At 43.8% G+C, this 16,080-nt stretch overlaps 1 protein-coding gene across 5 annotated transcripts in view; it reads left to right on the top strand.

Moving 5' to 3' along the window:
* Window positions 1-16,080, top strand: part of LOC126106489 (protein sprint) — a 555,062-nt gene that overhangs the window by 306,666 nt on the left and 232,316 nt on the right. For 3 of the 5 annotated variants that reach the window (XM_049912791.1, XM_049912790.1, XM_049912794.1), the window contains exon 2: window positions 3,677-4,001. The exons of the other annotated variants lie outside the window; for them this stretch is intronic. In XM_049912791.1, coding sequence (XP_049768748.1) covers window positions 3,811-4,001 — 191 coding nt within the window. In that variant the 5' untranslated portion in view covers window positions 3,677-3,810. The remainder of the gene's footprint in view (window positions 1-3,676; window positions 4,002-16,080) is intronic. 5 annotated transcript variants of the gene reach the window in all.

The raw sequence follows: 16,080 nt of genomic DNA on the forward strand, positions 1-16,080 counted from the left end.
CAGCAGCTAAAACACCGAATTGGGCATCATCATTTATTGCAGGTCGTGGTTGACGTTTCACATGTGGCTGAACACTTCCTGTGTCCTTAAATATCGCAACTATTCGGCGAACGGTATGGACACTTGGATGATGTCGTCCAGGATACCGAGCAGCATACATAGCACACGCCTGTTGGGCATTTTGATCACAACAGCCGTACATCAACACGATATCGACCTTTTCCGTAATTGGTAAACGGTCCATTTTAACACGGGTAATGTATCACGAAGCAAATACCGTCCGCACTGGCGAAATGTTACGTGACACCACGTACTTATACGTTTGTGACTATTACAGCGCCATCTATCACAAAGCGAAAAAAGTGGTCCAACTAAAACATTCATATTTCTTTATGTACTACACGAATATGTAATAAGAAATGGGGGTTCCTATTTAAAAAAATAAAAAACGCAGTTGATATCCGTTTAACCTATGGCAGAGCCATCTAGCGGGCCAACCATAGTGCCATCTGGTTTCCCCCTTCAGGGTAGACGAGTTTCGTTCTTTGTAGTTTTTTCGTTTGACGCTTATTCCGTGAGATATTTGACCCGGTCACTATCAGTGGACCACCCTATATATATATATATATATATATATATATATATATATATATATATATATATATATATGTGTGTGTGTGTGTGTGTGTAATAGTGTACGATGTAGAGGTAGCCGCCTCATAACAAGCCACTACACAAAAATGGTTAATGTCCACATGTTATGGCCACGTGCGGCGGTATGCCTGGTGAAAACTTCCAGCGTAGGGAGACTACTCACAGAGGCGAAGAACTCACGTGGTGCGTGCTATTTGCCATAAAATATTCAGGCTGCACGGCAAGACCGCTCACAATGGCCGAGAGACCATATGGTGCGTACTGCCACCATAAAACATTCCGGCTTTAGGCAAGACCATTCACAATGCCCAAGACACCCTGTGCTGCGTGTTCTCTACCAAGAAGGCCTCATCCTGTCACATTTCGTCTGATAACGGTATATCATTATTTTTTTGTTAAATAGACGTTGATGGGGGTGTTAAGCACAATGCTTCACGAAACACTGACGTACCTATGGTTAGCCTTCAGGGCCATTTTACACTAGAGCTTTTTTTTTAATTACTATTGATAGAGCTTGTCTGTTTTGAAGAATGATCGTAATTCAGTGTCGCGAGCACGAGTCCAGTTTCTTAATCACTAGAGTGTCTGGCACAATGTTCTCTTGCAGTGTACCATTTAAGATTAATAATTGCACAATATCGTCTTGTCTTTTGCACTTAGCGTGTTGCACCTGAGTGATAGACCGCCCGGTGCTCTACTGTGTAGGCTGTTGACACAGCAGTAACCCAGCAATCCCCAATGTGATAAACAAACTGTGCCACAACACAACAAAATATCCATACGCCTATGGCTGAAAAGCGATTGGGTTACCCTGCAATGGCTATCAGGTCTGCTTTAAGGTCCCGGTACAAGATGCAACAATTCTTCAAATTTTACTTTGTTTGCGAAATATTTGACCGCGTAGACAACTGTTCCACGTGTTTGTCAAATATGGTGCGTGTATCATGTGTTGACCAGGAATAAGACAAATTTGGCAAGATCGCGGATGTTGATTGTGCTGATGTTTCGCTGCATATGTTCAGTGACAAATAACTCTTAATGCAATTTATCTCACTGTATCGTGAGTGTCCACAGCTGTGGCAATTGCGATCAAGGATGAAAACAAAATAGCACCACCAATTACTAATGTTGTAGCAGTATCCAATTGTTCCCAGCCATATATTACGCAGGAAGAGGTCGGGAAGAAAATCAGTATTGTACGCATATCATATAAGCGAAAGTGCAATAAAATAAAATAACGACGTTCTCCGGTTGTTCCACGGAAAATATGGGCTGTGTATTCCCACATTGTGGTTTTTTACTGAGCTGTCATTAGAGAACCAAGCAGAGGAGGATAAGTAAGTTTTCGCATACTTATGTGGTCTTAAAAAAGGCTCTAAGAAGTATGGGACTTTAACATCTGAGATCATCAGTTCCCTAGACTTAGAACTACTTAAACCTAACTAACCTCTCACACATCCGTGCCCGAGGCAGGATTCGAACCAGCGACCGTAGCAGCAGCGCGGTTCCGGACTGAAGCGCCTAGAACCGCTCGGCCACAGCGGCCGACCGGTCTTTTACAGTATGATGGCGAAGTAACTAGTTAGATAAGGGCGAATTTGACTTCACGACGTTCTGAAAAAGTTATTAAAAATTTCGCTGTACCTTTGCAGAAAATTGATGTATTTATCAGGGTTTGAGTGTACCAATTCCTTTAAGTGATTTTCATGTGTGTAATTCTCTCTCAATTTAAACATTTTCCTGGACCAGCATCTTCTTTTCTTCTTCTCCAAACAGAGCACTGGAGTCAATGTTGCAACCATTCCTACTGCAGTCAGAATATAGCACACAAGAAAAGCGCCTACTTCAAAAGTAAGGTTAGACAGACTTTTCGGTAAGCGCACATTCTCGTTTGACACAACCGTGGTTAGGTAAGAGCGAATTTGACTTCACGGCGTTCTTCACAAAATATTAAGTTTCATGTCGATTCGAAGGAAGTTGATGAATTTTAGTGTCCTGACAGTAAGATTTACTTTAGCAGGTTTTCCTGGGTAAATCTCTCATTTTAAGCCATTCCCAGGACCAGCGCCTTCTTCTTCTCCTTCTTCTTCTTCTATGCCAGAACAGCTTTGTCTGCATTTGTGACCACTCTCACTACTGTCAAAATACCAACATGTACAGCGCCTGCTTCAAAGTGTGGTTAAACTGACAAATCCGCAGCTAGATAAGGGCGAATTTGACAAGCCGGTTTACTCGTTCACGGGAACCTTTAGGGACGTGGCACGGTAAAAATAAAAAAAATAAAGTCTGGTTGGAGCACAAGCAACGAATACACTTTACAACACGGCTCGTAACTCCTAAAGAATATAGCTTGGTTGGTCGTGGTTACGTTATGCACGTTTTAAGAGTACCTACTGTTTCGTCTCTCCCCGTCCGCAGCTGGTGGTCTCGCGGTCGTGTTCTCGCCTCCCGAGCACGGGGTCCCGGGTTCGATTTCCGGCGTGGTCAGGGATTTTCGGCTGCCTCGAGATGACTGGGTCTTTGTGTTGTTCTCATCGTTTCATCATCATTCATGAAAGTGGCGAGATTGGGCCGAGAAAAGGTTGGGAATTTGTACGGGCGTTTATACCCGCGTAGTTGAGCGCCCCACAAACCAATCATCATCATCTCTTCCTCTGCCCCCTCACCCTGGAGCTTCCTGAAGTTGCTGTTGTAGTAAGTTGGCATTTGATTTTAGGAACATTAGTATGCTGATGACGCTCGTGGGAGGAAGAGTCTAGAAGGAATTGTCCTCATCGTTTCATCATCATTCATGAAAGTGGCGAGGTTGGACAGCAAAGGTTGGGAATTTGTACGGGCGTTTATACCCGCGCAGTTGAGCGCCCCCAACCAATCATCATCATCATCATCCATCATCATCATCCATCATCATCATCATCATCATCATCATCATCATCATCTCCTCCCCTGCTCTTCTTCCTCTGTCCCCTCACCCTGTAGCTTCCTGAACTTACTGTTGTAGTAAGTTGGCATTTGATTTTAGGAACATTAGTATGCTGATGACGCTCGTGGGAGGAAGAGGCTAGAAGGAATGTCCGTTGGCCGGCTTAGGGATTCCACTGAGCGTGGCGTCGTCTCTCGGTGAATCGTGTACGTTAGTGCGCGTGCGCGGCCGCCATGCTGCCTCCGTTAGTGGAGCTGGACAATGACGCGAACTGCGACGAGAGCAACAACAACAATAACAACAACAACCACAACCACGCGGGCAGCGACGACGCGGACGTCGCCGCCGTGAAAGCGCGCGCCCGCCCGGCCAGCGGGAACAACAACGACTGCTCGTGGTGGTGGTACGCCGAGCCGGGACACAGGTGAGTGTGGCCCGTGCGGTAGAAGTGCAGTAGCAGGCATGTCCGCTGGCGCCCACTCCACAGCCTCAGCCGGCGACACGGGCCAACACCGACTCAGAGGAAGGCCTCCGCGCTTGTGGGTGACGTCACGCCAGCTAGGCACGGCGAACGCCAGGTCTGACAAACGTAGATCGATATGAGAAGACGCTTTGCCCCATTGCAAGCTTCGGAAATTTTACATTCAAGTAACTATATTTACTCGATCCATTTTGTTATCGAAACTTACCCCAACCCCCTTACACTGAACTCGTTTCTTTTATTTATTTATTTTCGTTTGACATCGTCACTGGAAATGTGAACTAATTTACATGTGTAAATGTCCAACTGTTGCCAGTCATTAGATTACAGTCGTTTTCAACGAAAGGAATTCTAAACAGGAAACAAAATAGCTTCATACATCGAAAATACTGCTGAGCTTAAACTTTTTTAAACGCCCACATTAGAAAAGATAAATATTCCCCTCTTGTAACTGAAAGGAGAAACTTTATAAGATAAAAAATTTTATTTGATAAAACAAGTATCTCTCTTTTGCCTCTTCTTCTGTCCCCCACCCCCTCCCCCAACGTGTACAATCGCAAGATATTACATTAATATTCAGTGGTCCTCACCCCCATAGTCAACCAAGATACCTAAAGAAGAGCACCAATATGTTCAGTTTCTTGTAAAAGCAACCCAGTACAAACGTAACTTCCTCAGATTTACAAATAAGGTAAAGAAGCACGAACTCTGTTGCTGCTGGACCATGAAGTTTTTTTTTGTATGTCAGTCCTTAAAACAAGTTGAAATTTATGTTCAGGAGTACACTATTTGTTAAGAAGTGTAATGAACTGCACAATTAATTGATTGCAGAAATCTCTCAGAACAGTGTGTGTTGGTCAACTACCGCCAATGGTTTCACATTTTGCTGTGTTAGAGAGGGAGACACCACCATTATGAGTGTGCCTGAACAGCTGCCTAGCTGACGTGACATCACGAACAAGCGCCGAGGCCTTCCTTTGCGTCGGTGTTACACGGGCCCACCCAGTTAAGACTCTGTGGGACGGAAGTTATTTACCGCTAGGACTTGGCTACCTACCCACTACGCATGCGCACTTGCCATATTCCTCTTAAGTGCTCCTCGGTTCATTCACAGAGGACTCCCGTAGCGCCAACGTAGTAGTTTCATCCGCGCACTCTCGGTCCAACTTCGCAGGGGCGTTTGCGTCGCTGAGCTGCGCAGTACGCTGGGTTCCCTGCTACGCCGTGGCTATTACGCGAGCTTTAATTCTTATTGTAGTTGCTTCGTCTTGAATGACCTTAAGGGGGTAGGATGTCAAACGGGCCGACTTGGAGCAGGAGAGGCACCACAGGACATTTTAATTTCCACTGTCTATACTTTTACAAGTAAATTCATAAATCTTTCTTTGTCAGCATGACCAGGAAGGATTCAGGATTCACACTCATAGCAGAGGAAGCTCAAAAACATAACAAAATAATTTTTTTTTAAATGTGAAATTTCATCATTCACTTACTATTAACTGCATTTGTTGCTATAGGTACACTTTTCTTCATAAGTTAGAGAGACTGTTCGACGAATTTTGCACAGGATACTAATCATACTTACAGGTGTCTGAAACTGTAGAATCTATTTAATTTATGAAACAATGAATGAGCTGTTACGTTTTAAACTTTTATGTTTAGAAAAAAAATCAAATTTTGTAGTTAATTATATCAATTTTTACCACAGTTTCTAATAGATTTGGATAACTCTAGAGTTTCATACACCTGTAAGTATGGTTTGTATGCTGTGCAAAATTCATCAAAGAGTCTCTCTTACTTGTGAAGAAAAATGTACCTATAGCATCAAATGGAGCCAACAGTAAGTGAAAAAATGATGAAATTTCATATCTAAAAAAAATTTATTTTGTTATGTTTTTGCACTTCCACTGCTATGAGTGTGAATCCTGAATCCTTCCTGGTCAGGCTGACAAAGTTTTATGAATTTATTTGTAAAAGTATAGACAGTAGAAAATAAAATGTCCTGTGGTGCCTCTCCTGCTCTAACTCGGCCCGTTTGACGTCCTACCCCCCTTAAAAGATTAAAGGAAGAAGGAATAAAAACATTGTGTTAGCAGAGGTTGCGTGGTGGACGCGGCGCTCGGGGACCACAGCACAGCTACACTTGAGGATGGGCTTATAACAGTCCCAAACCGGTCGTGTGAAAATAAATTAACAATTGAAGCGGTATTTTCTACCTCTGCTATAATGCTCAGTTGCGGATGTTGTGCCTACAGAATTGTTTGTAACTTTGTGTTAGTTTTGTAAATAAAATCCGCCTCTTTCTCGTTTCAGGCGCGTTTTGCTTTTTACTGTAAGCAGGGGTGGCCAAATATTTACCTCGCCTGGGCCACACTGGAAGAAGACGAGTATTTTTAGGCCTCACATAACGTACTTAGTTTAGACTTAACTAACACTAATGACAGTAAATATGGAGCAAAAGAAACTGAGCGAATAGTGTCGTTTCTGATTGAAAAAATTCAGTTTATCAGAACTTTACATAAACGGAATTTTATGGAATTTTTTATCGATCCTGTGACACATGCTCGCTTCTTGAGCCGCATTGATACTTGCTTTGGGCCGAATACGGCCCGCGGACCGCGGTTTGGGCACCCCTGCTTTAAGACACCTTCAATCAAATCTAGAACGGTACAGTTTCGTTTTGTTGTGCGATATCTGTAGAATATAAAACAGTTCACTTCTTTTTTTAAGTAAATTAGTTACAAACTACGGCGTGCACACACTTTATTCAACATGTAAACATCACTACAGATACTCGGATGTAGGTTATGACATGTTCGATAAGCCTGCCATCATCGGCGATGATGCGGCGCAGCGCGGGATTAGCCGAGCGGTCTGGGCGCTGCGGTCATGGACTGTGCGGCTGGTCCCGGCAGAGGTTCGAGTCATCCCTCGGGCATGGGTGTGTGTGTTTGTCCTTAGGATAATTTAGGTTAAGTAGCGTGTCAGCTTAGGGACTGATGACCTTAGCAGTTAAGTCCCATAAGATTTCACACGCACTTGAACTTTTTTTTAATGCGGCGCAGACGAATAGCGAAATCCTGCATGACTCGCTGAAGTGTCGGGACATTGATGGCTGCTTTCAGCTCACCAAGGTTTAGTGGTTGTTGCTGTACATCTTGTCTTTAATGTAGCCCCACAAAAAGTAGTCGCTCGTGTTCAGATCCGGTGAATATGGCGGCCAATTTAGGCCTATGGCAGTGGCCTCTGGGTACCCCAGAGACAGTATGCGGTCCCGAAAGTGCTCCTCCAGGACATCAAACATTCTACTGCTCCGATGAGGTCGAGCTGCTTCTTGCATGAACCACATCTTGTCGAATAATGGATAATGGAGATGAAATCGTCTTCCGAAGCCTTCACGTACAGTCCGGTAGTCACCGTGTCCTCGAGGAATATCGCACTGATTATTCCGTGACTAATATACTGAAGTTTGGCTTATGCATAAAGTTATGTGCTATTGTTGTTTATACCTGAATTAACTTTCCCTTTACCGTGGCCACATCTATACTTATTCGAAGTGTTCCCACACTACATCCCACGTGGTCACCCGTTGAGGATGAAGACACTCCTAGATCCTGAAAGGCGGATTCTCAGTCTCCCAAATGCTCCAATTTTGCTTATTGACGAACCAATCTAAGTGAAAAGACAGAGGGGTCCAAAAAATGTATCCACTGTTTAAAAGTCCATAACTGGCAAACTAATTGACGGAGTTGTCTCATCTTTGGTAGTGTAATAGTTTGTAGTTCCGGCAATCGCCACACAAGCGTTGTATTGCGTTGTTTTCTTTTGTCAGATGACAGTCGCCAGATAGTCAGTGTTTTGTTCTTAGTTGCACCTAGTTACTCGAGTAAACATGGCTGGCGCAAGGCTTACATTCGATGAAACGAAGTCAGTTTTGAAGTGGTATTTTAAGTACGAAAACATTAATGAGGTTCAACGGCAATGGCGAAATGAGTATCAAACAGAGCCACCGACACGTTTAACCATTCGTCGCATTCGAAACAGATTTGTTACAACAATTCACTCGCTCACCACAGGTCTGTGAGACAGTGTGCCCGTGAAACTGGAGTGAGTCGCTCAAGTGTAGGCGAATTTTGAAGACAGCAAAGTGGAAGTGCTACATCCCACTATTGCTACACGTAATGAACCAGGACGACCCACATCGTAGAAAGGAGTACTGCGAGTGGTTTATTAACATGGTGCTCAACGATGAAGAGTTCGCAGAGATGATTATGTGGTGTGAGGAGGCACAGTTCAAACTCAATGGTACAGTAAATCGCCACAATTACATCTACTGGGCCGCCGAAAATCCGAACGCACATGTAGACAGACAAAGCCGTGAATTTGCCAGGAGTAAATGTGTGGTGTGGGTTGTCTTATCGGGGCTCCATCGGGCCATTCTTCTTTGACGGTACAGTTACCGGTGAAGTGTACCTTCAGAAGCTACAGACATCTATTTTACCTGCCATCCGAGACTTGTATGGAGACTGAAGAGTTTACTTTCAACAAGATGGTGCCCCACCTCACTACCAAAATCGTGTTAGGGCGTATTACGAAAATCTACCAGGAAGATGGATAGGCCGTAGAGGTGCTGTGGAGCATCCACCACGTTCCCCAGACCTAACTCCTCTGGACTTTTACCAGTGGGGAACACTAAAGGACGTCGCTTATCGACAAAAGCCACGCACATTGGATGAACTTCGAGAATCCATCGTACATTCGTGTGCAAATATCCAACTGAACACGTTGCAGTCAGTAGTTCGTACTGCAGTTAGGCGGGATCGTTTGTATGTGGATGTTAATGGTGGCCATTTCGAACACCTACAGTGATATCTTTAAGTTGGACTTTAAGCTACACTTCTACCAAAAATGAGACAACTCCGTCAATTAGTTTGCAAGTTATGGACTTTTAAACAGTGGATACATTTTTTTTGGACCCCTTGCGGCGGCGCATTACTTTCTGTCCCTTTACGACGAACCTACACCTACCTGTGAACATTGTCTCAGCATTTCATCAGTAGGGAAGCCGAGCGAAACCTACTGTACTTCGACGTTAACCAGGCTGCAATTAAAGTCACTAATCTACGTTTCGGGAGAAAGTTTTCACAAGAAATGAAAGGTTGGAAATTTTGTCCTCAGTTTATATAATCTGAAACTTAGGTGAACAAGTATCACTGCCAAGCCCGTGCTAGTCTTAACACAGTCACTCACAATCACTTTCACTCACGTTAGGAAGTTTGTGGTGTTGCATTTCCCGAAAACGTAATAGCTACAAAAATACTGATTGTTTTTGATTGATAATGCTCGCCAAATATTAAGTCTGTCGGTACCAAATGCAGTCAGTTTTTAGCCACCGACGTACGGAATATGTGCCTTTTCTCGTCACAAAATTCACTTAAAAATTCCGAAATTTCTACACACACATCGGAATAATTATGCCGTCACTTTCCAACACATTTGATGTATGAAATACTGCTAGATCCGGCAACCTATCATTTCCATCGGAACTACTACTACACACGTCCGATCTGTTTCATGGCTAGGCTTCGACTCTCCTATAGAATACTCTAAGTCTTCTCTACCAGCAGAGAAAGGCGCGCGGAGAATATTGCTTTACCATTGGTCAGGTTACTCAACAGCCAATGGCAAAACAACATTCTCCCGCGTCAATCCGCGCTTTTTATCAATAACCAATCGCAAAATAGTAAATTTAACGACTGCACTTTTTACCGACGTAATTATCTAATATGCTGAAGTTTGGCTTATGCATAAAGTTATTTACTATTGTTGTTTATACCTGAATTAACTTTCCCTTTACCGTGGCCACATCTATACTTATTCGAAGTGTTCCCACACTACATCCTACTGCATAACTCGTTAAACAATTATCTTCATATTAACCGTAAACCACACTCACGCATCATTCATACTGCTAAAACACATATATAACATTTTACCTACACAAAAAGACATAACACTTTATGAAAATAGTAGAAGAGTTACGAAAAACATTCTATTACTTTAGTGCACTCTAGTGGGCACAATCGAAACTAAAATCACAGTCCCCCTATCCAATATTGTCCTCTATCGGCTGATACATTAACTACATGAGCGTCCAGTCTCGCGTCACCATCTGTCACTCTCCACCTCTTGAGACACATCTCCCACTTAACCGCCTCCAAGGCAGGATCGTCATACGGCGCTACGCCTCGCCCTCTATAGGCTTCGTCGCTAAACCAAATAATGGTCAACTGCGCAGTTTGAACGTCGTAAGGCAAACCGTTCAGAAGTTACGAAGATTTTATTTTGTGATGTGTGTACTGTAAGACCTTCAGTACACACACCATCAGATTATTTGACTTGTCGCTCTAAAGAAGTAGGCGAGTGTCATCAATATGTCTCGTTGTCTTATCGTGGCGTGTTTATCTTCTGCCGTTAGGTCAGACGATAGAAATGCCACTTGCACGCTTAGAGTAGCAGATTGACAGTGACCAACTTTAAACAGAACTTGATTAATTTTCACATTTATTAAAATAATAACAAGCATAAAAATTACTTAACTTGGTTCTGGATGCTATTTACAATTTACAATCTTAAGTTCCTTTGGTCTTGGTACATTCATCTTATTCTCACATATCTCTGATACTTGACAAAAGTGTCTATCCATTTATCTTCATGGCTATTTAAGGAATGTGGTAATCTTATTGGGCGCAGACTGAAACTTGACTACAGACTGGTACAGACAAATGCAGACTGACTAATCGGAGGTCTGTACACTTGTTATAGTACCTCGCGCGTTCATGTATCACTGCGCGAGTGTGATCCGCGAGGAGAAAAGGTTCTACGTTAGCAGCAATCTCATTGGCTGCGTTACAGATTAGTACGCGGAGCGGCGGAAGCAGAATTAGATCCGTCTCTAAGGCAGCGCCATCTCGTAGTGCGGAGACGGACGAGCGCTGCGCCTGCGCTGTTGTGCTTAACGGGGCGCGCTCTAGTGGGAAAGTTGTGTACGCGCTGACTACACGGAACTATGTACACAACATATTTCATGTATTGTAGTTCAGTAATTGTCACCCTGTATCTTCTGCATGATATGGCTTTCCGCTTTGATGCCTTTATCGAGTTGAAAGGTTAGAGTGCTTAGGACGCGTCGTATCTGGTAAAGACAGTCCAAAGCAGGTAAATAAGACTGGCGCATACCTTTTAAGATATAACTGTTAAGTGACGTCAGTGACGTAGTAGGACGACATGGAACGCAGTGAGGTAGGAGGGAAAGTCAGTGAGGCAGGAAGAACTTGAGGGACTGGCTGGGTACTGCACGGCGCCGACGCGCGGAGTGTGCGGCTTGAATCGCAGCGCTCCAAGGCCACACAGCAGCAGCTAGGCTGCTTGGCTGCTAGGCAGCTCGGCTCGTAATTAGAGGCGGGACGCGTAGCGGAATGCGCCGGCCGACGGAGTTACTGCGGGCTGCTGGCAGCGGTCCAGTGCGGCGACGCTAGCTTCGTCTCCGCCTCCGCCACGGCCGCTCGCTTCCTCTATTTTTACTCTTTCTCCAGTTCTCCCCCGTGCGAGGCGATCAAGGTCAGGCGCTGGCGCGCGGACACGCGGATGTTGTTCGCGGAAAAGCGAGACCATGTCCGCCGCCCGCTGCTCCCGCAGCCACACACTAGCACCGAATAGGCCGAACCACCGAGGCGGCCAGATTCTGCCAAGTTTCCACGAGGAAAATTGAAAATAGAACCCAGTACGTTGTCCTCGATGGTGAGTGTTCATCGGAGGTGAGGGTATCATCTGGACTGCCCCGGGGAAGTGTGTTAGGTCTGCTGTTGTTAGCCGGCCCGGGTGGCCGAGCGGTTCTAGGCGCTACAGTCTGGAATCGCGCGACCGCTACGGTCGCAGGTTCGAATCCTGCCTCGGGCATGGATGTGTGTGATGTCACAACATGTTGTTGCTGTCTTCAGTGCTGAGACTGGTTTGATGCAGCTCTCCATGCTACTCTATCCTGTGCAAGCTTCTTCATCTCCCAGTACTTACTGCAACCTACATCCTTCTGAATCTGCTTAGTGTATTCATCGCTTGGTCTCCATGATTTTTATCCTCCACGCTGCCGTCCAATGCTAAATTTGTGATCCCTTGATGCCTCGGAACATGTCCTACCAACCGGTCCCTTCTTCTTGTCAAGTTGTGCCACAAACTCCTTCCCAATTCTGTTCAATACCTCCTCATTAGTTATGTGATCTATCCATCTAATCTTCAGCATTCTTCTGTAGCACCACATTTCGAAAGCTTCTATTCTCTTCTTGTCCAAACTATTTATCGTCCACGTTTCATTTCCATACATACCTACATTCCATACAAATACTTCCAGAAAAGATTTCCTGAAACTTAAATCTATACTCGATGTTAACAAATTTCTCTTCTTCAGAAACGCCTTCCTTACCATTCCAAGTCTACACTTTATATCGTCTCTACTTCGACCATCATCAGTTATTTTGCTCCCCAAATAGCAAAACTCCTTTACTACTTTAAGTGTCTCATTTCCTAATCTAATTCCCTCAGCATCACCCGACTTAATTCGACTACATTCCATTACCCTCGTTTTGCTTTTGTTGATGTTCATCTTATATCCTCTTTTCAAGACACTATCCATTCCGTTCAACTGCTCTTCCAAGTCCTTTGCTGTCTCTGACAGAATTACAATGTCATCGGCGAACCTCAAAGTTTTTATTTCTTCTCCATGGATTTTAATACCTACTTAGAATTTTTCTTTTGTTTCCTTCACTGCTTGCTCAATATACAGATTGAATAACATCGGGGATAGGCTACAACCCTGTCTCACTCCCTTCCCAACCACTGCTTCCCTTTCATGCCCGCCGACTCTTATAACTGCCATCTGGTTTCTGTACAAATTGTAAATAGCCTCTCGCTCCCTGTATTTCACCCCTGCCACCTTCAGAATTTGAAAGAGAGTATTCCAGTCAACATTGTCAAAAGCTTTCTCTAAGTCTACAAATGCTAGAAACGTAGGTTTGTCTTTCCTTAATCTATTTTCTAAGATAAGTCGTAGGGTCAGCATTGCCTCACGTATCCCAACATTTCTGCGGAATCCAAACTGATCTTCCCCGAGGTCTGCTACCAGTTTTTTCCAGTCGTCTTAGTATTTTGCAGCTGTGAGTTATTAAACTGATACTTCGGTAATTTTCACATCTGTCAACACCTGCATTCTTTGCGATTGGAATTATTATATTCTTCTTGAAGTCTGAGGGTATTTCGCCTGTCTCCTACATCTTGCTCACCAGATAATAGAGTTTTGTCGGGACTGGCTCTCCCAAGGCCGTCAGTAGTTCCAATGGAATGTTGTCTACTCCCAGGGCCTTGTTGCGACTCAGGTCTTTCAGTGCTCTGTCAAACTCTTCAAGCAGTATCATCTTCATCATCATCATCTACCTTCTCTTCCTTTTCCGTAATATTGTCGTCAAATACATCGCCCTTGTGTAGACCCTCTATATACTCCTTCCAACTTTCTGCTTTCCCTTCTTTACTTAGAACTGGGTTTCCATCTGAGCTCTTGATATTCATACAACTGGCTCTCTTTTTTCCAAAGGTCTCTTTAATTTTCCTGTAGGTAGTATCTATCTTAGCCCTAGTGAGATAAGCCTTTACATCCTTACATTTGTCCTCTAGCCATCCATGTTAGCCATTTTGCACTTCCTGTCGGTCTCATTTTTGAGACGTTTGTATTCCTTTTTGCCTGATTCATTTAAGTCATTTTTATATTTTCTCCTTTCATCAGTTAAATTCAGTATATCTTCTGTTACCCAAGGATTTCTACTAGCCCTCGTCTTTTTACCTACTTGATCCTCTGCTGCCTTCACTATTTCATTCCTCAAAGCTACCCATTCTTCTTCTACTGTATTTGTTTCCCCCATTCCTGTCAGTTGTTCCTTAATGCTCTCCCTGAAGCTGTGTACAACCTCTGGTTCTTTCAGTTTATCCAGGCCCCATCTTCTCAGATTGCCAGCTTTTTGTAGTTTCTTCAGTTTTAATCTACAGTTGATAACCAATAGATTGTGGTCAGAGTCCACATCTGCCCCTGGAAATATCTTACAATTTAAATCCTGCTTCCTAAATCTCTGTCTTACCATTATATAATCTATCTGATACCATCCAGTATCTCTAGGATTCTTCCATGTATACAACCCACCCTACATACATATAACAACACATTATAATTATATCGTTATTGAAAGATGTATCCACTCTACATACATCTTAAAACAACGAAATATCGGATTTCCTGATATTTTTAAAAATAGCAACAGCCCTAATGCAGACAGGCGCTGTTTTTATGTGTATTCTAGCACATGTCCGAACCGCCCATGTCGCCCGGCAGTGTGGCCGGTTCCTGGTGAGAGCAGGGACATTTCTGCAGGCTGGCCGCCACATAATTTTCGACCGCGTGGCTAAATCAGACGCTGGCCTGTCCTGGCTCGGCGCCCAGCGTCTCCTCGCCAACCGGTCCTCCAGCGCCTTTAGCGCTCCTCCTGCTGCCGCCCATCAGGAGGAACCGCCAGTCCAGACAGTCGCTGTACGTATTTCACGTTCGACGCTTTTATCCTCTGCAGCATGGGCGGAGCGCGCGGCTACCAAGTTACGGGGACCCGTGGGCGTGTCACGAACCTGCCACCGCTCGTAAAACGAATTTTTGTGTTATCGTGTCAACGGGCTTTTAAACAATTTCACGCAAAAAAAATTCCATGTTGTATTAAGTACGGTTATGTTTCGGTTATTAGGATTTCTCTTTATGCAAAACACATTTCTTTCCCTTTTTCCCTTTTTTTTTTATTCTTTACTGAAACATATTGCGACGCCTACACTATGTAATCCGAAGTATCGGGACACGTATTACTGGACGTTAATAAGCGGTGTGTCCACTTTCCGCCTTTGTGACGCCTTAAAATCTCCTGGCGACACTTTCAGGCATTTTGCACTTTCAGGCATTTTGCACTTTCAGGCATTTTGCCCTTTCAGGCATTTTGCCCTTTCAGGCATTTTGCCCTTTCAGGCATTTTGCCCTTTCAGGCATTTTGCCCTTTCAGGCATTTTGCCCTTTCAGGCATTTTGCCCTTTCAGGCATTTTGCCCTTTCAGGCATTTTGCCCTTTCAGGCATTTTGCACTTTCAGGCATTTTGCACTTTCAGGCATTTTGCACTTTCAGGCATTTTGCACTTTCAGGCATTTTGCACTTTCAGGCATTTTGCACTTTCAGGCATTTTGCACTTTCAGGCATTTTGCACTTTCAGGCATTTGGAATTTTTGAGATGTTTGTATTCCTTTTCACCTTTTATTTCAGTTTTATTTTTTCTCCTTCAAATTCAGTCTCTCTTCTGATACCCGTGGATTTCTACTAGCCCTCAAATTTTTACCTGCTTGATTCTCTGCTGCCTTACTATTTCATCTCTCAGAGCTACTCATTCTTCGTCTACAGTATTTCTTTCCCATGGTCTTGTCAAGCTTTCCCTAATGCTCTCTCTGAAACCCTCTACAACCTCTGGTTCTTTCTGTTTATCCACATCCCATCTCCTTAAATTGCTACCTTTTTGCAGTTTCTTCAGTTTTAATCTACAGTTGATAACCAATAAATTGTGGTCAGAGTCCACATTTGCCGCAGGAAATGTCTCACAATTTAAAACCTGGAACCTAAATCTGTTTTACTATTATATAATCTATCTGGAACATTCCAGCGACTCCAGGCCTCTGCCACGTATACGACCTTCTTTGGAACTTTTTGCTAACAACGTCAAACGACGACATGCCTTTATTTATAAAGTAGTGTAGATTTTGGTAATTCGTCTTTCACAGAAATTCGTTTCTTGCTATTGCCTGTCCACCTTTTAAATACATTTTACTTCGGCCGTCATCAGTTACGAAGGTCACTCCAAAAGAAATGCCCACTATTTTTGTAAAAATACAGTTTTCATTC

This window comes from Schistocerca cancellata, chromosome 10 (genome assembly GCF_023864275.1).
Source record: "Schistocerca cancellata isolate TAMUIC-IGC-003103 chromosome 10, iqSchCanc2.1, whole genome shotgun sequence".
Classification (NCBI taxonomy): domain Eukaryota; kingdom Metazoa; phylum Arthropoda; class Insecta; order Orthoptera; family Acrididae; genus Schistocerca; species Schistocerca cancellata.